At 60.5% G+C, this 25,179-nt stretch overlaps 1 protein-coding gene across 1 annotated transcript in view; it reads right to left on the bottom strand.

The window, feature by feature from the left end:
- Nucleotides 1-14,623, bottom strand: part of LOC135460647 (mothers against decapentaplegic homolog 4-like) — a 30,236-nt gene extending 15,613 nt beyond the window's left edge. Inside the window, exons 1-7 of the mRNA XM_064737553.1 lie at nt 14,258-14,623; nt 10,778-10,952; nt 4,945-4,974; nt 3,837-4,100; nt 3,133-3,134; nt 1,787-1,841; nt 1,546-1,656 (exon numbers count right to left, since the gene is read on the bottom strand). Of these exons, the coding sequence (XP_064593623.1) occupies nt 1,546-1,656; nt 1,787-1,841; nt 3,133-3,134; nt 3,837-4,100; nt 4,945-4,974; nt 10,778-10,952; nt 14,258-14,506 (886 nt within the window). The 5' untranslated portion in view covers nt 14,507-14,623. The remainder of the gene's footprint in view (nt 1-1,545; nt 1,657-1,786; nt 1,842-3,132; nt 3,135-3,836; nt 4,101-4,944; nt 4,975-10,777; nt 10,953-14,257) is intronic.
- Between the last annotated feature and the right edge of the window lie 10,556 nt (nt 14,624-25,179).

Raw genomic sequence — 25,179 nt, 5'->3', positions numbered from 1 at the left:
TGAGGGTGCTGAGGGGGCAGAGCACAGGCAGACATGAGGGTGCCGAGAGGGCAGAGCACAGGCAGACGTGAGGGCAGAGCACAGGCAGACATGAGGGCAGAGCACAGGCAGACATGAGGGTGCCAAGAGGGCAGAGCACAGGCAGACATGAGGGCAGAGCACAGGCAGACATGGGGGCAGAGCACAGGCAGACGTGAGGGTGCCAAGAGGGCAGAGCACAGGCAGACGTGAGGGCAGAACAGAGACAGGAGTGAGGGGGCTGTGAGGGGTTCACAAGCAGAAATGAGGGTGCTGAGGGGGCAGAGCACAGGCAGACATGGGGGCAGAGCACAGGCAGACATGAGGGCAGAGCACAGGCAGACATGAGGGCAGAGCACAGGCAGACATGAGGGTGCTGAGGGGGCAGAGCACAGGCAGACATGAGGGCAGAGCACAGGCAGACGTGAGGGCAGAACAGAGACAGGAGCGAGGGCGCTGTGAGGGGCTCACAAGGCAGAAATGAGGGTGCCAAGAGGGCAGAGCACAGACAGAAATGAGGGCAGAGCACAGGCAGACATGAGGGTGCTGTGAGGGCGTCACAGCAGAAATGGGGGCTGAGGGGCAGACACAGGCAGACGTGAGGGCAGAGCACAGCAGAAATGGGGGCAGAGCACAGGCAGACATGAGGGTGCTAGGGGGCAGAGCACAGGCAGACATGGGGGCAGAGCACAGGCAGACAGAGGGTGTGAGAGGGGGCAGAGCACAGGCAGACATGAGGGTGCTGAGAGGGCAGAGCACAGGCAGACATGGGGGCAGAGCACAGGCAGACATGAGGGCAGAGCACAGGCAGACGTGAGGGTGCTGAGGGGGCAGAGCACAGGCAGACATGAGGGCAGAGCACAGGCGGACATGAGGGTGCCGAGAGGGCAGAGCACAGGCAGGAGCGAGGGGGCTGTGAGGGGTTCACAAGCAGAAATGAGGGTGCCAAGAGGGCAGAGCACAGGCAGAGCACAGGCAGACGTGAGGGCAGAGCAATGCAGACATGGGGCCAGAGCACAGGCAGACATGGGGGCAGAGCACAGGCAGACATGAGGGGCTGAGGGGCTCACAAGCAGAAATGAGGGTGCCAGAGGGCAGAGCACAGGCAGACGTGAGGGCAGAGCACAGGCAGACATGAGGGGGCTCGTGAGGGGTTCACAATCAGAAATGAGGGTGACAACGGGCAGAGCACAGGCAGACATGAGGGTGCCAAGAGGGCAGCACAGGCAGACGTGAGGGCAGAGCACAGGCAGACGTGAGGGTGCTGAGGGGCAGAGCACAGGCAGATGTGAGGGGCTGTAGAGGGTTCACACGCAGAAATGAGGGTGCCCAGAGGGCAGAGCACAGGCAGACATGAGCAGAGCACAGCAGACGTGAGGGCAGAGCACAGGCAGACATGGGGGCATTGCACAGGCAGCAGTGAAGCCGCCAGCCAGCCCCCAGCTGTCACAGACACACAGACACACGGACACACAGACACACAGACACACAGACACACAGACAGGGGGCACAGCAGAGTTCTCTCACAGTAATGTCCGGGGTGCATGGGCGGGTGGTGCTGCAGGTGCCCGTTCTGATGGTGCGGCATGCTGGGCGTGTAGGCGGCCGTGCGGCTCCCGGTCCAGCTGGTGGTACTGTCTGCAAAGACACAACACGCGTGGTGGCATCAGTGCCAGCCTGGCACGGGCCCTGCTCATCCTCTGCTGCCCCTGGCCCTGGCATGGCACCACAGAGGGCACAGGGGGAGCAGGAGCGGGGCGATACTCACTGTGGTGGTATCCCCAGGGCAATGCCCCGTCCCCCGTGCCCATCCCAGGCAGGAGCTGCCACCTTTCAGCACTGCATTTGCTGCTGTGTGGCACCATGGCACGGTGTGCACAGCATGCATACCCCAGGGCACCCGTCCCGGCCCATCCAAGCAGAGCTGCCACCTTTCAGCACTGCATTTGCTGCTGGTGGCACGTGGCACAGGCATGCACAGCAATGCATTACCCCAGGCATGCCCTCCCCGTGCCCATCCCAGGCAGGAGCTCACTTGTGGAGGCCACGGGAATGTTGGGGAAGTTGGTGGTGCTGGTGGTGCTGGTGGTGCGGCCCTTGGTGGGCACACTGAAGGGTGGCACTGGGCACTGTTCCATTCTGACAAACACCCAACCCTCCCATTGCACCAGGCACAGGGAAAAGTGTCAAAAACTCTGTGCCAACACCCCAACACCCTTATGGGAATATTATCTGGGGCAGCACAGCGAGCCACCACCACACAAGCTGGAGGTGCCAGGAGCTGCCACCTTTCAGCGCTGCATTTGCTGCTGGGTGGCACCGTGGCACAGGCATGGCACAGCAATGCATTACCCCCGGGGCAATGCCCCGTCCCCCGTGCCCAGCCCAGGCAGGAGCTCACTTGTGGAGGCCACGGGAATGTTGGGGAAGTTGGTGGTGCTGGTGGTGCTGGCCTTGGCGGGCACGCTGAAGGGTGGCACTGGGCACTGTTCCATTCTGACAAACACCCAACCCTCCCATTGCACCTGGCACAGGAAAAGTGTCAAAAACTCTGTGGCAACACCCCAACACCCTTATGGGAATATTATTTGGGGCAGCACAGCGAGCCACCACCACACAAGCTGGAGGTGCCAGGAGCTGCCACCTTTCAGCGCTGCATTTGCTGCTGGGTGGCACTGTGGCACCGGCTGGGTGGCACAGCAATGCATTACCCCCGGGGGCAATGCCCAGCAGCAGCAGCAGCCCCATCCCCGTGCCCATCCCAGGCAGGAGCTGCCACCTTTCAGCGCTGCATTTGCTGCTGGGTGGCACCGTGGCACCGGCTGGGTGGCACAGCAATGCATTACCCCCAGGGCAATGCCCCGTCCCCCGTGCCCATCCCAGGCAGGAGCTGCCACCTTTCAGCGCTGCATTTGCTGCTGGGTGGCACCGTGGCACCGGCTGGGTGGCACAGCAATGCATTACCCCCAGGGCAATGCCCCGTCCCCCGTGCCCATCCCAGGCAGGAGCTCACTTGTGGAGGCCACGGGAATGTTGGGGAAGTTGGTGGTGCTGGTGGTGCTGGCCTCGGCGGGTGCCAGCATGGCGGGCACACTGAAGGGTGGCACTGGGCACTGCTCCATTCTGACAAACACCCAACTCTCCCATTGGAAAAGGGTCAAAAACTCTGTGCCAGCACCCCAACACCCTTATGGGAATATTATTTGGGGCAGCACAGCGAGCCACCACCACACAAGCTGGAGGTGCCAGGAGCTGCCACCTTTCGCACAGGCTGGGTGGCACAGGCGGGCACAGCAATGCATTACCCCCAGGGCAATGCCCCGTCCCCCGTGCCCATCCCAGGCAGGAGCTCACTTGTGGAGGCCACGGGAATGTTGGGGAAGTTGGTGGTGCTGGTGGTGCTGGCCTTGGCGGGTGCCAGCATGGTGGGCACACTGAAGGGTGGCACTGGGCACTGTTCCATTCTGACAAACACCCAACCCTCCCATTGCACCTGGCACAGGGAAAAGGGTCAAAAACTCCATGGCAACACCCCAACACCCTTATGGGAATATTATTTGGGGCAGCACAGCGAGCCACCACCACACAAGCTGGAGGTGCCAGGAGCTGCCACCTTTCAGCGCTGCATTTGCTGCTGGGTGGCACCGTGGCACAGGGGTGGCACAGCAATGCATTACCCCCAGGGCAATGCCCGCGCAGTCGCCCGGGCACTGGTGCCAATGCATTACCCCAGGCAGGCCCGTCCCCGTGCCATCCCAGGCAGAGCTGCACTTGTGCATGCTGTGGCACCGTGGCACAGGCATGGCAGCAATGCATACCCCAGGGGCAAAGCCCGTCCCCCGTGCCCATCCCAGGCAGGAGCTCACTTGTGGAGGCCACGGGAATGTTGGGGAAGTTGGTGGTGCTGGTGGTGCTGGCCTCGGCGGGTGCCAGCATGGCGGGCGCGCTGAAGGGCTCCGAGCTGGCCCTGTTGCTGGGCGGGTGTTGGATGGTTTGCACCGAGTGACCCTCGGCCGATGCCAGCGATGGCTGCCCCTCGTAGTCGTGCACGTACTCGTCCTTCACCAGCATGCTGGGCGGGGCTGTGGGGACAGAGATGTCACTCAATGGGCATGGACAGGGCACACACATGGGGACAGAGCCGTCAGTCAATGGGCATGGACAGGGCACATACATGGGGACAGCATGGGCACACATGGGGACAGAGCTGTCACTCAATGGGCATGGACAGGGCACACACATGGGGACAGAGCTGTCACTCAATGGGCATGGACAGGGCACACATGGGGACAGCATGGGCACAGCATGGGGACAGAGCTGTCACTCAATGGGCATGGACAGGGCACACACATGGGGACAGCATGGGGACAGCATGGGGACAGCATGGGGACACACATGGGGACAGAGCTGTCACTCAATGGGCATGGACAGGGCACACACATGGGGACAGAGCTGTCACTCAATGGGCATGGACAGGGCACACACATGGGGACAGAGCCGTCACTCACGGGGCACAGACAGGGCACACACAGGGCACACACACACACAGAGCACACACACAGAGCACACACACACACACACACACACACACACACACACAATTTCCCTCAAGCTTCAGGGAAAGCAAAGATATCACACTCCTTCATCCAACGGCAGAATTAATCACAAAATTCCCATTCTTTCTTTCCTATTAATCACATTTAGCATTCCCAATCCAATTAATCAATGTATCATGCAGGTGGCAGGCAGTTTTGGGTGTGGGGTTTTTGGCTTTGTGTGGGTGCCAGGGTGGGAAGCAGCCAACACAGGGCATGGCTGGGGTCTCTGGGATTTGGGGAGGTTTTTGGGAGCCCTGGCAGAGAGGGGTGGCAGGGCCTGGCACAGCCCGTGCCCATGGAAAGGCAGCAGCAACCACAGGCAACTCACCTGAGCTCTGCAGCGTCAGTCCTGAGAGATCTGCAAAGGGAACACAGGGAAATGCATTCAGAGAGCTCACAGCCTGCAAAAACCAGCATGGTGGGCTCCAGCCACAGACCCCTTCCATTGCAAGGCCACTCGTGGGGCACCACAACTGCGAGAGCTGCGTGCCCACAAACCCACGGAGAGGCTCCAACAAAAGGCAAAACCTCTTCTCCCTCCACACCTGCAACGTTGGCCACTGAGGGCAGGCCTCACCCTGAGGCAGGCCTCACCCTGAGGCAGGCCTCATCCTGAGGGCAGGCCTCATCCTGAGGCAGGCCTCACCCTGAGGCAGGCCTCATCCTGAGGAAGGCCTCATCCTGAGGCAGGCCTCATCCTGAGGGCAGGCCTCATCCTGAGGCAGGCCTCATCCTGAGGAAGGCCTCATCCTGAGGCAGGCCTCATCCTGAGGCAGGCCTCATCCTGAGGGCAGGCCTCACCCTGAGGGCAGGCCTCATCCTGAGGGCAGGCCTCATCCTGAGGCAGGCCTCATCCTGAGGGCAGGCCTCATCCTGAGGCAGGCCTCATCTGAGGCCATCACGAGTTAATGCTGTGTTCCCCTGCACCCAAGGGTGTTTTGGATCACCCCCAGTGTTCAGGGGGGTACTCACAGCACAGACCCCCTTCCATTGCAAGGCCACTCCTGGGGCACCACAACTGCGAGAGCTGCGTGCCCACAAAACCACGGAGAGGCTCCAACAAAAGGCAAAACCTCTTCTCCCTGCACACCTGCAACGTTGGCCACTGAGGGCAGGCCTCATCCTGAGGCAGGCCTCATCCTGAGGAAGGCCTCATCCTGAGGGCAGGCCTCACCCTGAGGCAGGCCTCATCCTGAGGGCAGGCCTCATCCTGAGGGCAGGCCTCATCCTGAGGCAGGCCTCATCCTGAGGGCAGGCCTCATCCTGAGGGCAGGCCTCACCCTGAGGCAGGCCTCATCCTGAGGAAGGCCTCATCCTGAGGCAGGCCTCATCCTGAGGCAGGCCTCATCCTGAGGGCAGGCCTCATCCTGAGGCAGGCCTCATCCTGAGGGCAGGCCTCACCCTGAGGCAGGCCTCATCCTGAGGCAGGCCTCATCCTGAGGCAGGCCTCATCCTGAGGAAGGCCTCACCCTGAGGCAGGCCTCATCCTGAGGCAGGCCTCATCCTGAGGCAGGCCTCATACTGAGGGCAGGCCTCATCCTGAGGCAGGCCTCATCCTGAGGGCAGGCCTCACCCTGAGGCAGGCCTCATCCTGAGGGAGGCCTCATCCTGAGGCAGGCCTCATCCTGAGGCAGGCCTCACCCTGAGGCAGGCCTCATCCTGAGGCAGGCCTCATCCTGAGGGCAGGCCTCATCCTGAGGCAGGCCTCATCCTGAGGGCAGGCCTCATCCTGAGGCAGGCCTCACCCTGAGGCAGGCCTCACCCTGAGGCAGGCCTCATCCTGAGGGCAGGCCTCATCCTGAGGGCAGGCCTCATCCTGAGGCAGGCCTCACCCTGAGGCAGGCCTCACCCTGAGGAAGGCCTCATCCTGAGGGGTAGGCCTCACCCTGAGGCAGGCCTCACCCTGAGGCCATCACAAGTTAATGCTGTGTTCCCTGCACCCAAGGGTGTTTTGGATCACCCCACAATGCTCAGGGGGGTACTCACAGCCACAGACCCCCTTCCACTGCAAGGCCAGGCCTGCGCTCAGCCACTCGTGGGGCACCACAACTGCGAGAGCTGCGTGCCCACAAACCCACGGAGAGGCTCCAACAAAAGGCAAAACCTCTCCCTGCACACCTGCAACGTTGGCCACTGAGGGCAGGCCTCATCCTGAGGCAGGCCTCATCCTGAGGGCAGGCCTCACCCTGAGACAGGCCTCATCCTGAGGCAGGCCTCATCCTGAGGAAGGCCTCATCCTGAGGGCAGGCCTCATCCTGAGGCAGGCCTCATCCTGAGGGCAGGCCTCATCCTGAGGCAGGCCTCATCCTGAGGGCAGGCCTCATCCTGAGGGCAGGCCTCATCCTGAGGCAGGCCTCACCCTGAGGCAGGCCTCATCCTGAGGCAGGCCTCATCCTGAGGCCATCACAAGTTAATGTTGTGTTCCCTGCACCCAAGGGTGTTTTGGATCACCCCTCAGTGCTCAGGGGGGTACTCACAGCCACAGACCCCTTCCATTGCAAGGCCAGGCCTGGGGCACCACAACTGCGAGAGCTGCGTGCCCACAAACCCACGGAGAGGCTCCAACAAAAGGCAAAACCTCTTCTCCCTCCACACCCGCAACGTTGGCCACTGAGGGCAGGCCTCATCCTGAGGCAGGCCTCACCCTGAGGCAGGCCTCATCCTGAGGGCAGGCCTCACCCTGAGGCAGGCCTCATCCTGAGGGCAGGCCTCATCCTGAGGGCAGGCCTCATCCTGAGGCAGGCCTCACCCTGAGGCAGGCCTCATCCTGAGGGCAGGCCTCATCCTGAGGGCAGGCCTCATCCTGAGGGCAGGCCTCATTCTGAGGCAGGCCTCATCCTGAGGCCATCACGAGTTAATGCTGTGTTCCCTGCACCCAAGGGTGTTTGGATCACCCCCCAGTGCTCAGGGGGGTACTCACAGCCACAGACCCCTTCCATTGCAAGGCCACTCCTGGGGCACCACAACTGCGAGAGCTGCGTGCCCACAAACCCACGGAGAGGCTCCAACAAAAGGCAAAACCTCTCCCCTGGACACCCGCAACGTTGGCCACTGAGGGCAGGCCTCATCCTGAGGGCAGGCCTCACCCTGAGGCAGGCCTCATCCTGAGGCAGGCCTCATCCTGAGGGCAGGCCTCATCCTGAGGGCAGGCCTCATCCTGAGGCAGGCCTCATCCTGAGGCAGGCCTCACCCTGAGGCAGGCCTCACCCTGAGGCAGGCCTCATCCTGAGGGCAGGCCTCATCCTGAGGCAGGCCTCACCCTGAGGGCAGGCCTCACCCTGAGGCAGGCCTCATCCTGAGGCAGGCCTCATCCTGAGGGCAGGCCTCATCCTGAGGCAGGCCTCATCCTGAGGCAGGCCTCATCCTGAGGCAGGCCTCATCCTGAGGCAGGCCTCACCCTGAGGGAGGCCTCATCCTGAGGCAGGCCTCATCCTGAGGGCAGGCCTCATCCTGAGGGCAGGCCTCATCCTGAGGGCAGGCCTCATCCTGAGGCAGGCCTCATCCTGAGGGCAGGCCTCATCCTGAGGCAGGCCTCATCCTGAGGCAGGCCTCATCCTGAGGCAGGCCTCACCCTGAGGCAGGCCTCATCCTGAGGCAGGCCTCATCCTGAGGCCATCACAAGTTAATGTTGTGTTCCCTGCACCCAAGGGTGTTTTGGATCACCCCTCAGTGCTCAGGGGGTACTCACAGCCACAGACCCCCTTCCACTGCAAGGCCCCTCCTGGGGCACCACAACTGCGAGAGCTGCGTGCCCACAAACCCACGGAGAGGCTCCAACAAAAGGCAAAACCTCTTCTCCCTCCACACCTGCAGCGTTGGCCACTGAGAAGGACCAGGCCTCATCCTGAGGCAGGCCTCATCCTGAGGGCAGGCCTCATCCTGAGGCAGGCCTCACCCTGAGGCAGGCCTCATCCTGAGGCAGGCCTCATCCTGAGGCAGGCCTCATCCTGAGGCAGGCCTCATCCTGAGGGCAGGCCTCATCCTGAGGCAGGCCTCATCCTGAGGCAGGCCTCACCCTGAGGCAGGCCTCATCCTGAGGGCAGGCCTCATCCTGAGGCAGGCCTCATCCTGAGGGCAGGCCTCATCCTGAGGGCAGGCCTCATCCTGAGGCAGGCCTCATCCTGAGGCCATCACAAGTTAATGCTGTGTTCCCTGCACCCAAGGGTGTTTTGGATCACCCCCAGTGTTCGGGGGGGTACTCACAGCCACAGACCCCTTCCACTGCAAGGCCACTCGTGGGGCACCACAACTGCGAGAGCTGCGTGCCCACAAACCCACGGAGAGGCTCCAACAAAAGGCAAAACCTCTTCTCCCTCCACACCTGCAACGTTGGCCACTGAGGGCAGGCCTCATTCTGAGGCAGGCCTCACCCTGAGGGCAGGCCTCACCCTGAGGCAGGCCTCACCCTGAGGCAGGCCTCACCCTGAGGCAGGCCTCATCCTGAGGCAGGCCTCATCCTGAGGGCAGGCCTCATCCTGAGGCAGGCCTCACCCTGAGGCAGGCCTCATCCTGAGGGCAGGCCTCATCCTGAGGCAGGCCTCATCCTGAGGAAGGCCTCATCCTGAGGCAGGCCTCACCCTGAGGCAGGCCTCATCCTGAGCCAGGCCTCATCCTGAGGCAGGCCTCATCCTGAGGCCATCACAAGTTAATGCTGTGTTCCCCTGCACCCAAGGGTGTTTTGGATCACCCCCCAATGCTCAGGGGGTACTCACAGCCACAGACCCCTTCCACTGCAAGGCCACTCCTGGGGCACCACAACTGCGAGAGCTGCGTGCCCACAAACCCACGGAGAGGCTCCAACAAAGGGCAAAACCTCTCCCTGCACACCTGCAGCGTTGGCCACTGAGGGCAGGCCTCATCCTGAGGCAGGCCTCACCCTGAGGCAGGCCTCATCCTGAGGGCAGGCCTCATCCTGAGGAAGGCCTCATCCTGAGCCAGGCCTCATCCTGAGGCAGGCCTCATCCTGAGGCCATCACGAGTTAATGCTGTGTTCCCCTGCACCCAAGGGTGTTTGGATCACCCCCAGTGCTCGGGGGGTACTCACAACCACAGACCCCTTCCATTGCAAGGCCACTCCTGGGGCACCACAACTGCCAGAGCTGCGTGCCCACAAACCCACGGAGAGGCTCCAACAAAAGGCAAAACCTCTTCTCCCTCCACACCCGCAACGTTGGCCACTGAGGGCAGGCCTCATCCTGAGGGCAGGCCTCATCCTGAGGCAGGCCTCATCCTGAGGGCAGGCCTCATCCTGAGGCAGGCCTCATCCTGAGGCAGGCCTCATCCTGAGGGCAGGCCTCATCCTGAGGCAGGCCTCATCCTGAGCCAGGCCTCACCCTGAGGCAGGCCTCACCCTGAGGGCAGGCCTCATTCTGAGGCAGGCCTCACCCTGAGGCAGGCCTCATCCTGAGGCAGGCCTCACCCTGAGGAAGGCCTCATCCTGAGGCAGGCCTCATCCTGAGGCAGGCCTCATCCTGAGGGCAGGCCTCATCGTGAGGCAGGCCTCACCCTGAGGCAGGCCTCACCCTGAGGGCAGGCCTCACCCTGAGGCAGGCCTCACCCTGAGGCAGGCCTCATCCTGAGGCAGGCCTCATCCTGAGGCAGGCCTCATCCTGAGGCAGGCCTCATCCTGAGGGCAGGCCTCATCCTGAGGAAGGCCTCATCCTGAGGCAGGCCTCATCCTGAGGGCAGGCCTCATCCTGAGGGCAGGCCTCACCCTGAGGCAGGCCTCATCCTGAGGCAGGCCTCATCCTGAGGCAGGCCTCACCCTGAGGCAGGCCTCATCCTGAGGGCAGGCCTCACCCTGAGGCAGGCCTCACCCTGAGGCAGGCCTCACCCTGAGGCAGGCCTCATCCTGAGGGCAGGCCTCACCCTGAGGCAGGCCTCATCCTGAGGCAGGCCTCATCCTGAGGGCAGGCCTCATCCTGAGGCAGGCCTCATCCTGAGGCAGGCCTCATCCTGAGGGCAGGCCTCATCCTGAGGGCAGGCCTCACCCTGAGGCAGGCCTCATCCTGAGGGCAGGCCTCATCCTGAGGCAGGCCTCATCCTGAGGGCAGGCCTCATCCTGAGGCAGGCCTCATCCTGAGGCCATCACAAGTTAATGCTGTGTTCCCTGCACCCAAGGGTGTTTTGGATCACCCCTCAGTGTTCAGGGGGGTACTCACCGATGCCAGGCGACACCACGCGCTCATAATGGTAGGGGTTGACGCAGACACTGTCGCACTTGAGGTCGAAAGCGTACTGGCAGTATTTGACGTGCTTGAGCTCGTTCTTGTGCAGGTCGGGCCACCTCCAGAGGCGGGCGTAGATGACGTGAGGGAATCCCTTGCGGCCGGCCACCTGCAAGGGGGCACACACAAACACATGGGGTTGGCACAAAGGGCACCGGCTGGCACCCTCTGCCAGCGCCAAAACACAGCCCAAACACACCAGGGGCTGGGCAGCTCCTGCACCCAACAGAAACACCATCCCAGCTCCCTCAGCTCCATCCCAGCTCCATCTCAGCCCCCTCAGCTCCATCCCAGCTCCATCTCAGCCCCATCCCAGCTCCATCCCAGCTCCCTCAGCTCCATCCCAGCTCCATCTCAGCTCTCTCAGCTCCATCCCAGCTCCCTCAGCTCCATCCCAGCTCCATCCCAGCTCCATCCCAGCTCCATCTCAGCTCCATCCCAGCTCCATCCCAGCTCTCTCAGCTCCATCCCAGCTCCCTCAGCTCCATCCCAGCTCCATCCCAGCTCCATCCCAGCTCCCTCAGCTCCATCCCAGCCCCCTCAGCTCCATCCCAGCTCCCTCAGCTCCATCCCAGCCCCCTCAGCTCCATCCCAGCTCCATCCCAGCTCCCTCAGCTCCATCCCAGCTCCCTCAGCTCCATCCCAGCTCCATCCCAGCTCCATCCCAGCTCCATCAGCCCCATCCCAGCTCCCTCAGCTCCATCCCAGCTCCCTCAGCTCCATCCCAGCTCCATCCCAGCTCCATCCCAGCTCCCTCAGCTCCATCCCAGCTCCCTCAGCTCCATCCCAGCCCCCTCAGCTCCATCCCAGCTCCATCCCAGCTCCCTCAGCTCCATCCCAGCTCCATCCCAGCTCCCTCAGCTCCATCCCAGCTCCATCCCAGCTCCCTCAGCTCCATCCCAGCTCCCTCAGCTCCATCTCAGCTCCCTCAGCTCCATCCCAGCTCCATCCCAGCTCCCTCAGCTCCATCCCAGCTCCATCCCAGCTCCATCCCAGCTCCATCCCAGCTCCATCTCAGCTCCCTCAGCTCCATCCCAGCTCCCTCAGCTCCATCCCAGCTCCATCTCAGCCCCATCCCAGCTCCCTCAGCTCCATCCCAGCTCCATCTCAGCCCCATCCCAGCTCCATCCCAGCTCCCTCAGCTCCATCCCAGCTCCATCTCAGCTCTCTCAGCTCCATCCCAGCTCCCTCAGCTCCATCCCAGCTCCCTCAGCTCCATCCCAGCTCCATCCCAGCCCCATCCCAGCTCCCTCAGCTCCATCCCAGCTCCCTCAGCTCCCTCAGCTCCATCCCAGCTCCCTCAGCTCCATCCCAGCTCCATCCCAGCTCCCTCAGCTCCATCCCAGCTCCCTCAGCTCCATCCCAGCTCCATCCCAGCTCCCTCAGCTCCATCCCAGCTCCCTCAGCTCCATCCCAGCTCCATCCCAGCCCCCTCAGCTCCATCCCAGCCCCCTCAGCTCCATCCCAGCTCCATCCCAGCTCCATCCCAGCTCCCTCAGCTCCATCCCAGCCCCCTCAGCTCCATCCCAGCCCCCTCAGCTCCATCCCAGCTCCATCCCAGCTCCATCCCAGCTCCATCCCAGCTCCATCCCAGCTCCATCCCAGCCCCCTCAGCTCCATCCCAGCTCCCTTCCCCACCGAGGGCGCGAAGCAGCTTCGCCCCACAAAAACAGGAACAAGGTGCCGAGCTACACCATGAAGTTTACAAGCAGGAGATGCCAATCCATTTAAAAAATTAAATTTAAAAATGGCTCTAGGGCGGACAGAGAGCCCTCCAGCAGCATGGCAGGGTGCCAGGAGATCACAGCCCCAGCGGGACAGGGAGGGAGTCCTGACCCAGCACAGCCCACAGAGAGTGCGGAACCAGGGACCAGGGTGCTGTCACTGCAGGGATGACCAGGGACAGCACTGAGCTGACAATGACAGTGAGAGCACTGAGTTAACCAGGACAGTGACAGCACTGAGTTAACAGTGACAGGGACAGCACTGAGCTGACAATGACAGTGACAGCACTGAGCTAACCAGGGACAGTGACATCACTGAGCTGACAGTGACAGTGACAGCACTGAGCTAACCAGGGACAGCACTGAGTTAACCAGGGACAGCACTGAGTTAACCAGGGACAGTGACAGGGACAGCACTGAGTTAACCAGGGACAGCACTGAGCTGACAGGGACAGGGACAGTGACCGCACTGAGTTAACCAGGGACAGTGACATCACTGAGCTAACAGGGACAGTGACAGCACTGAGCTAACCAGGGACAGGGACAGCACTGAGTTAACCAGGGACAGCACTGAGCTGACAGGGACAGTGACAGGGATAGCACTGAGTTAACCAGGGACAACACTGAGTTAACCAGGGACAGTGACAGTGACAGCACTGAGTTAACAGGGACAGCACTGAGCTAACCAGGGACAGTGACAGTGACAGCACTGAGCTGACAGTGACAGTGACAGCACTGAGCTAACAGGGACAGCACTGAGCTAACAGGGACAGTGACAGCACTGAGTTAACCAGGGACAGTGACAGGGACAGCACTGAGCTAACCAGGGACAGTGACAACACTGAGCTGACAGTGCCAGTGACATCACTGAGCTGGCAGTGACAGCACTGACTGACAGTGACAGTGACAGCACTGAGCTGGCAGTGACAGTGAGAGCACTGAGTTAACCAGGGACAGCGACAGGGACAGCACTGAGTTAACCAGGGACAGCACTGAGCTAACAGTGACAGTGACATCACTGAGCTGACAGTGACAGTGCCATCACTGAGCTGACAGTGACAGTGACAGCACTGAGTTAACCAGTGACAGTGACAACACTGAGCTGACAATGACAATGACAGTGACAGCACTGAGCTAACAGGGACAGTGACATCACTGAGTTAACCAGTGACAGTGCCATCACTGAGCTGACAGTGACAGTGACAGCACTGACTGACAGTGACAGTGCCATCACTGAGCTGACAGTGACAGTGACATCACTGAGCTGGCAGTGACAGTGCCATCACTGAGCTGGCAGTGACAGTGACAGCACTGAGCTGACAGTGACAGTGACATCACTGAGCTAACAGTGCCAGTGACAGCACTGACTGACAGTGACAGTGCCATCACTGAGCTGGCAGTGCCAGTGCCATCACTGAGCTGACAGTGACAGTGCCATCACTGAGCTGACAATGACAGTGACATCACTGAGCTAACAGTGCCAGTGACAGCACTGACTGACAGTGCCATCACTGACTGACAGTGCCAGTGACATCACTGAGCTAACAGTGCCAGTGACAGCACTGACTGACAGTGCCAGTGACAGCACTGACTGACAGTGACAGTGCCATCACTGAGCTGACAGTGCCAGTGCCATCACTGAGCTGACAGTGCCAGTGACAGGAACAGCCCTGCTCTGCCCTGTACCCACCTGCAGCCTCCCGTCCAGCGTCCTCTGGATGGTCACGCACTTGCTCGGGTGAGCTCCGTTTGTGGTGATGGCCGTAATCAGAGAATCCAACTCATCCTTTTTCTCCTTCAGCTTTTTGACCAAACTCTCGATGGCACGTTTGGCAAAAGTCTCGCTCTCTCCGCCTTGCCGGTGGCACATCAAGCTGTGGACAATGCTCAGACAAGCATCATTACTTGTTGGTGTGTTAGTAATAGACATATTGTCCATCTGTCACAGCTTGTTCTTTCCGATCAAATGTCACTTTTTTGGGGGGAGCTGTTACGATTTTCAAGAGATGATCCAAGGTAAGTGTTGGTAAACCTAGGAGGAAAAAAATATCGACATTAGAATGGCTTTTAACACATGTTTCTGGAATTTTCCACGTTGTTAGAGGCACAAAAGTAGTACAAAATAAGAGGGAGATTTTAATTCAGGAAGTTATGTGAGCACATGGCTGCCCTCCGTGTAAAATGAATGGTGTGAGACAAATTTTAAGAGGAAACAGATTCCTAATTATCAGATATTTTCTACAGGTTTAATTGGAATACATCACTTTTTGGTATATTTGAAAAAATACACAGTGAAAATCCTTCCCCTCTCCCTCCATATTCCAGAATTTTCCTCTTTTGCAAGGACGCTTCTGCGCTTCACAGAGGGCACAGAGGGCACAGAGGGCACAGAGGGCACAGAGGGCACACAGGGGTGAGGGCAGCGGCACAGCTCGGGGCAGGATGGCGCCAGGCACAGAGGGCACAGCGGGCACAGAGGGCACACAGGGTGAGGGCAGCAGGCACCAGCCCAGGGCAGGAATGGCGCCAGGCACAGAGGGCACAGAGGGCACAGAGGGCACAGAGGGCACAGAGGCACAGAACAGTGAGGGCAGCGGGCACCAGCTCAGGCAGGAATGGCGCCAGGCACAGAGGCACAGAGGGCACAGAGGGCACACAGGAGTGAGGGCAGCGGCACCAGCCGGGGCAGGAATGGTGCCAGGCACAGAGGGCACAGAGGGCACAGAGGGCACAGAACAGTGAGGGCAGCGGGCACCAGCCCGGGGCAGGAATGGTGCCAGGCACAGAGGGCACAGAGGGCACAGAGGGCACAGAACAGTGAGGGCAGCGGGCACCAGCCCGGGGCAGGAATGGTGCCAGGCACAGAGGGCACAGAGGGCACACAGGGGTGAGGGCAGCGGGCACCAGCTCGGGGCAGGAATGGTGCCAGGCACAGAGGGCACACAGGGCACAGAGGGCACACAGGGGTGAGGGCAGCGGGCACCAGCCCGGGGCAGGAATGGCGCCAGGCACAGAGGGCACAGCGGCACAGAGGGCACAGAGGGCACAGAGGACAGAGGACGAGGATTTGTGAGGGCACGGGCACCAGTCTGGTGGCAGGAATTTGGACCCGGCAAGCGGCACAGTAGGACATATGGAGAACAAAACAGTGAGACGTGCTCACCATATTCGAGGGAGGACGTGCCAGGCACAGAGGGCACAGAGGGCACAGAGGGCACAGAGGGCACAGAGGGCACAGAAACAGGTGAGGGCAGCGGGCACCAGCTCGGGGCAGGAATGGTGCCAGGCACAGAGGGCACAGAGGGCACAGAGGGCACAGAGGGCACAGAGGGCACAGAGGGCACAGAACAGTGAGGGCAGCGGGCACCAGCTCGGGGCAGGAATGGTGCCAGGCACAGAGGGCACAGAGGGCACAGAGGGGCTAACAGGGGCACAGAGGGACAGAGGCACAGAGGGCACAGAGGGCACAGAGGGCACAGAGGGCACAGAGGGCACAGAGGGGTGAGGGCAGCGGGCACCAGCCCGGGGCAGGAATGGTGCCAGGCACAGAGGGCACAGAGGGCACACAGGGCACAGAGGGCACACAGGGGTGAGGGCAGCGGGCAGCAGCTCGGGGCAGGAATGGTGCCAGGCACAGAGGGCACAGAGGGCACAGAACATGAGGGCACAGAGGGCACCAGCTCGGACAGAATGAGGCCAGGCACAGAGGGCACAGGAGGGCACAAGGCACAAAGGCACAGAGGGCACAGAGGGCACAGAGGGCACACAGGGGTGAGGGCAGCGGGCACCAGCTCGGGGCAGGAAGTGTGCCAGGCACAGAGGGCACAGAGGGCACAGAGGGCACAGAACAGGAGGCACCACACCAGGGCAACATGGCCAGCACAAGCACAGAGGCACAGAGGCACAAGCACAGAGGGGAGGCACCAGCCGGGCACGAATGGCCAGCACAAGGGCACAGAGGCACAAGGCACAGAGGCACAAACACAGACAAGGCAGCCACCAGACACACAGGCACTGTGCACACAGACACAAGGCACAAGGCACACAAGGACAGAGGGCACAGAAGGCACAAGGCACACAGAGGCACAAGGCACACAGCAGCACCACACAGCCACAGAATCACAGCACAGACACAGAGGCACAGAGGCACAGAGGGACAGAGGGACAAACACAGAGCACACACACACCGAGCAGACAGGGCCACACAGAGCACAGAGGCACAACACGAGGGCACACACACAGGCGCAGGCACCACACAGACCAGCACACAGCACAGACACACACACACAGACACACAGAGGGCACACACACACACACACACACCCAGCGCAGGATGGCCACACAGAGGCACAGACACAGAGCACAAGCACAACATGAGGCAGGGGACCACCCAGATCACACACACAAGGGCACACACAGAGCACAACACACACACACACAACACACACACACACAACACACAGAGAACACACACACACGACACAAGACACACACACACACACACAACACACACAGCACACACAGGCACACACACACACAGACACACACACACAGAGGCACACACAGAGCACACACACACACACACACACACACACACACACACACACAGCACTGTAGCACACACAAACCCCCAACACTCTGTAACACCAGCAATGCAGCTCCACTCATTCAGCCATGCAAACTTTTAAACTTAGCTTAGAAAAATCACAAATCACTGCATGGCTGGTGGGATACCTCTGCCAGAAAGGATTCCCTGAACCACCCAGACAGATCCCTGAACCACCCACACAGATCCCTCCATCAAGGGTTACCTGAACCACCCAGGCAGATCCCAAAAAATCCAGCGGCTCCCGCAGCAGAACGGGAGCCAAACCCAACAGATGCACCCACGGGTGAGAGAGCAGCCCTGCCAAGCTGCCCAGAGCCTGCCCTCACCCTATTTATGCTGCTGTGAGGGTCAGGAATGCCAAACAAGCCCCCCAGGTTGTTTGGGATCGGCGGGGACGCGCTCTCTCCAAACAGGGATAACACCCACAAGGCTCCGCACTCAGGGTCAAAGCACACCAAGGGACAAACAATGCCCTTGGTGGGACACAAATTCAACGTTCCAGCCCAGGAACAAGAAGTTTCACGTGCCAATAAACCACGGGTGAGAAAAGCACAGCTCCCAAATATTCCCAGCAAATGAAGTATTAAGAGATGGCATCACTCGGATGGCCTGGCACACGAGTTGTGGAGGTATTTTCCAGTCTGACGTTCTACAGAGCCTGAGAAGGGGTTTAGAAACAGAGGAAAGTCTTCGTGATTTTCACGGTCAGGAAGAAAAACTCACGTGGGTTTCACCTCCCTGAAAAGGGGTTTAGAAACAGGAAAGCTTCGATTTTCATGTAGAGAAAAACTCACTGGGTTTCACCTCCCTGAAGAAGGGGTTTAGAAACAGAGGAAAGTCTTCCTGATTTTCACGGTTAGGAAGAAAAACTCACGTGGGTTTCACCTCCCTGAAAAGGGGTTTAGAAACAGAAAAGTCTTCCTGATTTTCACGGTTAGGAAGAAAAACTCACGTGGATTTCACCTCCCTGCCTTTATGGAGGTGAGGCACAAAGGGCAGGGGATGCTAGAAGTCCCCAGAACTTCACTGTGTCATTCATCCACGCTGATTTTTAAACGTAGCTGAAAAATCCCTTCATCCAAACAATCCAATTCCCATTTCCAACATTGTGAGCTGGGGCTGGGATGGAGCTGGGGCAGGAACACGCTGCAGGCACACTCTGCAGTGTGGGGAGAGCACAGAGCAGCAGCTGGGATGGAGCTGGGGCAGGGATGGAGCTGGGATGGAGAGCTGGTGGAATGGAGCTGGGGCAGGAACACGCTGCAGGCACACTCTGCAGTGTGGGGAGAGCAGAGAGCAGCAGCTGGGATGGAGCTGGGGCAGGGATGGAGCTGGGATGGAGCTGGGATGGAGCTGGGATGGAGCTGGGGCAGGGATGGAGCTGGGATGGAGCTGGGATGGAGCTGGGGCAGGGATGGAGCTGGGATGGAGCTGGGATGGACGCTGGATGGAGCTGGGCAGGGATGGAGCGGGATGGAGCTGGATGGAGCTGGGATGGAGCTGGGGCAGGGATGGAGCTGGGATGGAGCTGGGATGGAGCTGGGATGGAGCTGGGGCAGGAACACGCTGCAGGCACACTCTGCAGTGTGGGGAGAGCACAGAGCAGCAGCTGGGATGGAGCTGGGGCAGGAACACGCGCAGGCACACTCTGCAGTGTGGGGAGAGCACAGAGCAGCAGCTGGGATGGAGCTGGGGCAGGGATGGATGGATGGAGCTGGGATGGAGCTGGATGGAGCTGGGATGGAGCTGGGATGGAGCGGATGGAGCTGGCAGGAACACGCTGCAGGCACACTCTGCAGGCTGGGGAGAGCAGAGAGAGCAGCAGCTGGGATGGAGCTGGGGCAGGGATGGAGCTGGGATGGAGCTGGGATGGAGCTGGGGCAGGAACACGCTGCAGGCACACTCTGCAGTGTGGGGAGAGCAGCAGCCACAGCTGGGATGGAGCTGGGGCAGGGATGGAGCTGGGATGGAGCTGGGATGGAGCTGGGATGGAGCTGGGGCAGGAACACGCTGCAGGCACACTCTGCAGGCTGGGGAGAGCACAGAGCAGCAGCTGGGATGGAGCTGGGGCAGGGATGGAGCTGGGATGGAGCTGGGGCAGGGATGGAGCTGGGATGGAGCTGGGATGGAGCTGGGGCAGGAACACGCTGCAGGCACACTCTGCAGTGTGGGGAGAGCAGCAGCCACAGCTGGGATGGAGCTGGGGCAGGGATGGAGCTGGGATGGAGCTGGAGCAGGGATGGAGCTGGGATGGAGCTGGGATGGAGCTGGGATGGAGCTGGGGCAGGAACACGCTGCAGGCACACTCTGCAGGCTGGGGAGAGCACAGAGCAGCAGCTCAGCTGGGCAGGGATGGAGCGGGATGGAGCTGGGATGGGAGCTGGGATGGAGCTGGGGCAGGAACGCTGCAGGCACACTCTGGCGATGAGTGGGGAGAGCACAGGGCAGCGAGCTGGGATGGAGCTGGGGCAGGACACGCTGCAGGCACACTCTGCAGGCTGGGGAGAGCAAGAGCAGCAGCTGGGATGGAGCTGGGGCAGGGATGGCATGGGATGGGAAGCTGGGATGGAGCTGGGAGGACACGCTGAGGCCTGCAGGGAGGAGCAGGATGCAGCTGGGATGGAGCTGGGGCAGGAACACGCTGCAGGCACACTCTGCAGGCTGGGGAGAGCAGAGAGCAGCAGCTGGGATGGAGCTGGGGCAGGGATGGAGCTGGGATGGAGCTGGGTGCGGGATGGACATGGAGATGCAGCTGGGATGGAGCTGGGGCAGGAACACGCTGCAGGCACACTCTGCAGTGTGGGGAGAGCACAGAGCAGCAGCTGGGATGGAGCTGGGGCAGGAACACGCTGCAGGCACACTCTGCAGTGTGGGGAGAGCACAGAGCAGCAGCTGGGATGGAGCTGGGGCAGGGATGGAGCTGGGATGGAGCTGGGATGGAGCTGGGGCAGGAACACGCTGCAGGCACACTCTGCAGTGTGGGGAGAGCACAGAGCAGCAGCTGGGATGGAGCTGGGGCAGGAACACGCTGCAGGCACACTCTGCAGTGTGGGGAGAGCAGAGAGCAGCAGCTGGGATGGAGCTGGGGCAGGAACACGCTGCAGGCACACTCTGCAGTGTGGGGAGAGCACAGAGCAGCAGCTGGGATGGAGCTGGGGCAGGGATGGAGCTGGGATGGAGCTGGGATGGAGCTGGGGCAGGAACACGCTGCAGGCACACTCTGCAGGGTGGGGAGAGCACAGAGCAGCAGCCACAGCTGGGATAGCAAGTGTAGCAAGTGGAAAACCGGCTCCTGGGGGCCCTCAGGAAAGGTGAGATGGAGAGAGGGAAGCAGGGCTGGGATCAGCCCAGAGAGGAGCCCTCGGTGCATGCGGGTGCTGCAGGGGCAGAGGGGCTGCTGGGGAGGGATGGGAGCACAGCGGGGCAGCACAGGGCACACACAGGGCAGACAGAGCACACACACAGAGCACACACAGAGCACACACACACAGCACACACACACAGCACACACACACAGAGCACACACACACACACACAGCACACACACAGAGCACACACAGCACACACACACACAGCACACACACTGCACACACACACAGAGCACACACACTGCACACACACACACACACACACACAGAGCACACACACACAGCACACACACACAATAGACACACTGCACGCACACAAGCACACACAGAGCACACACACTGCACACACACAGCACACAGAGCACACACAGCACACACACAGCACACACACAGCACACACACACACAGAGCACACACACAGCACACACACACAGCACACACACACTGCACACACACAGAGCACACACACCGCACACAGAGCACACACACACAGCGCGCACACACAGAGCACACACACTGCACACACAGCACACACACAGCACACACAGAGCACACACACTGCACACACACAGAGCACACACAGAGCACACAGAGCACACACACACAGAGCACAGCACATACAGCACACACACACAGAGCACACACACTGCACACACAGAGCACACACAGCACACACACAGCACACAAGCACACACACACACAGCACACAGACAGAGCACACACAGCACACACACTGCACACAGCACACACACTGCACACAGCACACACAGCACACACACTGCACACACACAGAGCACACACAGCACACACACTGCACACACACAGCACACACAGTGCACACAGAGCACACACAGCACACACACACACAGCACACACACTGCACACACACAGAGCACACACACAGAGCACACACACTGCACACACACACACAGAACACACAGGGCACACACACTGCACACACAGCGCACAGCACACACACTGCACACAGAGCACACACACTGCACACACACTGCACACGCACTGCACACACACTGCACACACAGCACACACAGCGCACACACTGCACACACACACAGCACACACACAGAGCACACACAGAGCACACACACAGAGCACACACACTGCACACACAGAGCACACACACAGAGCACACACACTGCACACACACAGAGCACACACAGAGCACACACAGCACACACACAGAGCACACAGAGCACACACAGAGCACACACACTGCACACAGCATACACACTGCACACACACTGCACACACATTGCACACACACAGCACACACAGAGCACACACACTGCACACACACACACAGCACACACACTGCACACACACTGCACACACACTGCACACACACACAGAGCACACACAGAGCACACACTGCACATACACAGCACACACAGCACACACAGCACAGGGCACACACAGGGCACACAGTGCACAGAGCACAGCACACATAGAGCACACGCACAGCACACATACAGCACAGGGCACACACAGGGCACACACAGAGCACACACACAGCACACACACACACAGCACACAGAGCACACACACACAGAGCACACACAGAGCACACAGAGCACACACACAGCACACACACTGCACACACACAGAGCACACACACAGCACACACACCGCACACAGCACACACACTGCACACAGAGCACACACAGCACACACACACACAGAGCACACACACAGCACACACACAGCGCACACAGCACAGCACACACAGAGCATACACAGTGCACAGAGCACACACACACAGCACACAGAGCACACACACTGCACCGCACTGCACACTGCACACACACAGAGCACACACAGCACACACACAGCACACACACACAGCACACACACAGAGCACACACACAGCACACACACAGAGCACACACACACACAGCACACACACACAGCACACACACACAGCACACACACAGAGCACACACACTGCGCACACACAGCACACACACAGAGCACACACACACACAGCACACACACACAGCACACACACACAGAGCACACACACCGCACACACTGCACACACAGAGCACACACAGCACACACACTGCACACACACTGCACACAGCACACACACAGAGCACACACTGCACACACACACTGCACACACACAGAGCACACACACTGCACACACTGCACACACAGCACACACAGAGCACACACACAGCACACACACACACAGAGCACACACACAGAGCACACACAGAGCACACACTGCACACACACAGAGCGCACACACACACAGAGCACACACACACAGCACACATTGCACACACACACACACACAGCACCCACCGTGCATCTGTCACTGCTCACTAACACACCACACACTCTCTCCACAAGGCTGGCTGGCATCAAGCCTTCACTCCACATCCTCCTTTACACACGGTTCCGATACCAATTAATCAACACATTTCACCTGCCTGGCTAATTAACAAGGTGCCTTTTTTACCAACAATCAAAACAAGAAAACAGAGAGTAGGAAACATCACCTGCAGGTTGGTTATGCTAATAAGCTATCATTGCTTATCTTCAACTCTCTAAAGCCTGTGACACAGTGACACCAGTGTGTGCCCAGGTGGGTATGGCACTGTGACACAGTGACACCAGTGTGTGCCCAGCTGGGCATGGCACTGTGACACAGTGACACCGGCCTGTCCCCAGCTGGGCATGGCACTGGGACAGTGACACCAGTGTGTGCCCAGGTGGGCATGGCACTGGGACACAGTGGCACCAGTGTGTGCCCAGCTGGGCACGGCACTGGGACAGTGACACCAGCCTGTCCCCAGCTGGGCATGGCACTGTGACACAGTGACACCAGTGTGTCCCCAGCTGGGCATGGCACTGGGACACAGTGACACCAGTGTGTCCCCAGCTGGGCATGGCACTGGGACAGTGACACCAGCCTGTCCCCAGCTGGGCATGGCACCGTGACACAGTGACACCAGTGTGTCCCCAGCTGGGCATGGCACTGTGACACAGTGACACCAGCCTGTCCCCAGCTGGGCATGGCACTGTGACAGCGACACCAGCCTGTCCCCAGGCACCCATGGCCATCAGCTGGGCATGGCACTGTGACACAGTGACACCAGTGTGTGCCCAGCTGGGCATGGCACTGGGACAGTGACACCGGCCTGTCCCCAGCTGGGCATGGCACTGGGACACAGTGACACCAGCCTGGCCCAGCTGGGCATGGCACCGTGACAGTGACACCAGTGTGTCCCCAGCTGGGTATGGCACTGGGACACAGTGACACCAGTGTGTGCCCAGCTGGGCATGGCACTGTGACACAGTGACACCAGTGTGTCCCCAGCTGGGCATGGCACCAGGACACAGTGACACCAGTGTGTGCCCAGCTGGGCATGGCACTGTGACAGTGACACCAGTGTGTGCCCAGCTGGGCATGGCACCGTGACACAGTGACACCAGTGTGTCCCCAGCTGGGCATGGCACTGTGACACAGTGACACCAGTGTGTGCCCAGCTGGGCATGGCACTGTGACAGTGACACCAGTGTGTGCCCAGGTGGGCATGGCACTGTGACACAGTGACACCAGTGTGTGCCCAGCTGGGCATGGCACTGTGACACAGTGACACCAGCCTGTCCCCAGCTGGGCATGGCACTGGGACACAGTGACACCAGTGTGTCCCCAGCTGGGCATGGCACTGTGACACAGTGACACCAGCCTGTCCCCAGCTGGGCATGGCACTGGGACACAGTGACACCAGTGTGTCCCCAGGCACCAATGGCCATCAGCTGGGCATGGCACTGTGACAGTGACACCAGTGTGTCCCCAGCTGGGCATGGCACTGGGACAGTGACACCAGTGTGTCCCCAGCTGGGCATGGCACTGTGACACAGTGACACCGGCCTGTCCCCAGCTGGGCATGGCACTGGGACAGTGACACCAGTGTGTCCCCAGCTGGGCATGGCACAGTGACACAGTGACACCAGCCTGTCCCCAGCTGGGCATGGCACTGTGACACAGTGACACCAGTGTGTCCCCAGCTGGGCATGGCACTGTGACAGTGACACCAGCCTGTCCCCAGCTGGGCATGGCACTGTGACACAGTGACACCAGCCTGTCCCCTGTCTCCATCAGGGCTGTGACCCCTTCCCAGTGCCCACACTGAGGGTGCACAGAGCTCCATCAGGGCTGTGACCCCTTCCCAGTGCCCACACTGAGGGTGCACAGAGCTCCATCAGGGCTGGAACCCCTTCCCAGTGCCCACACTGAGGGTGCACAGAGAGCAGAGCTCCATCAGGGCTGTGACCCCTTCCCAGTGCCCACACTGAGGGTGCACAGAGAGCAGAGCTCCATCAGGGCTGTGACCCCTTCCCAGTGCCCACACTGAGGGTGCACAGAGAGCAGAGCTCCATCAGGGCTGTGACCCCTTCCCAGTGCCCACACTGAGGGTGCACAGAGCTCCATCAGGGCTGTGACCCCTTCCCAGTGCCCACACTGAGGGTGCACAGAGCTCCATCAGGGCTGTGACCCCTTCCCAGTGCCCACACTGAGGGTGCACAGAGCTCCATCAGGGCTGTGACCCCTTCCCAGTGCCCACACTGAGGGTGCACAGAGCTCCATCAGGGCTGTGACCC

Source organism: Zonotrichia leucophrys, unplaced genomic scaffold (assembly GCF_028769735.1).
Source record: "Zonotrichia leucophrys gambelii isolate GWCS_2022_RI unplaced genomic scaffold, RI_Zleu_2.0 Scaffold_74_221359, whole genome shotgun sequence".
NCBI classification, from domain to species: domain Eukaryota; kingdom Metazoa; phylum Chordata; class Aves; order Passeriformes; family Passerellidae; genus Zonotrichia; species Zonotrichia leucophrys.
This window is presented reverse-complemented; position numbering and strand designations above follow the sequence as displayed.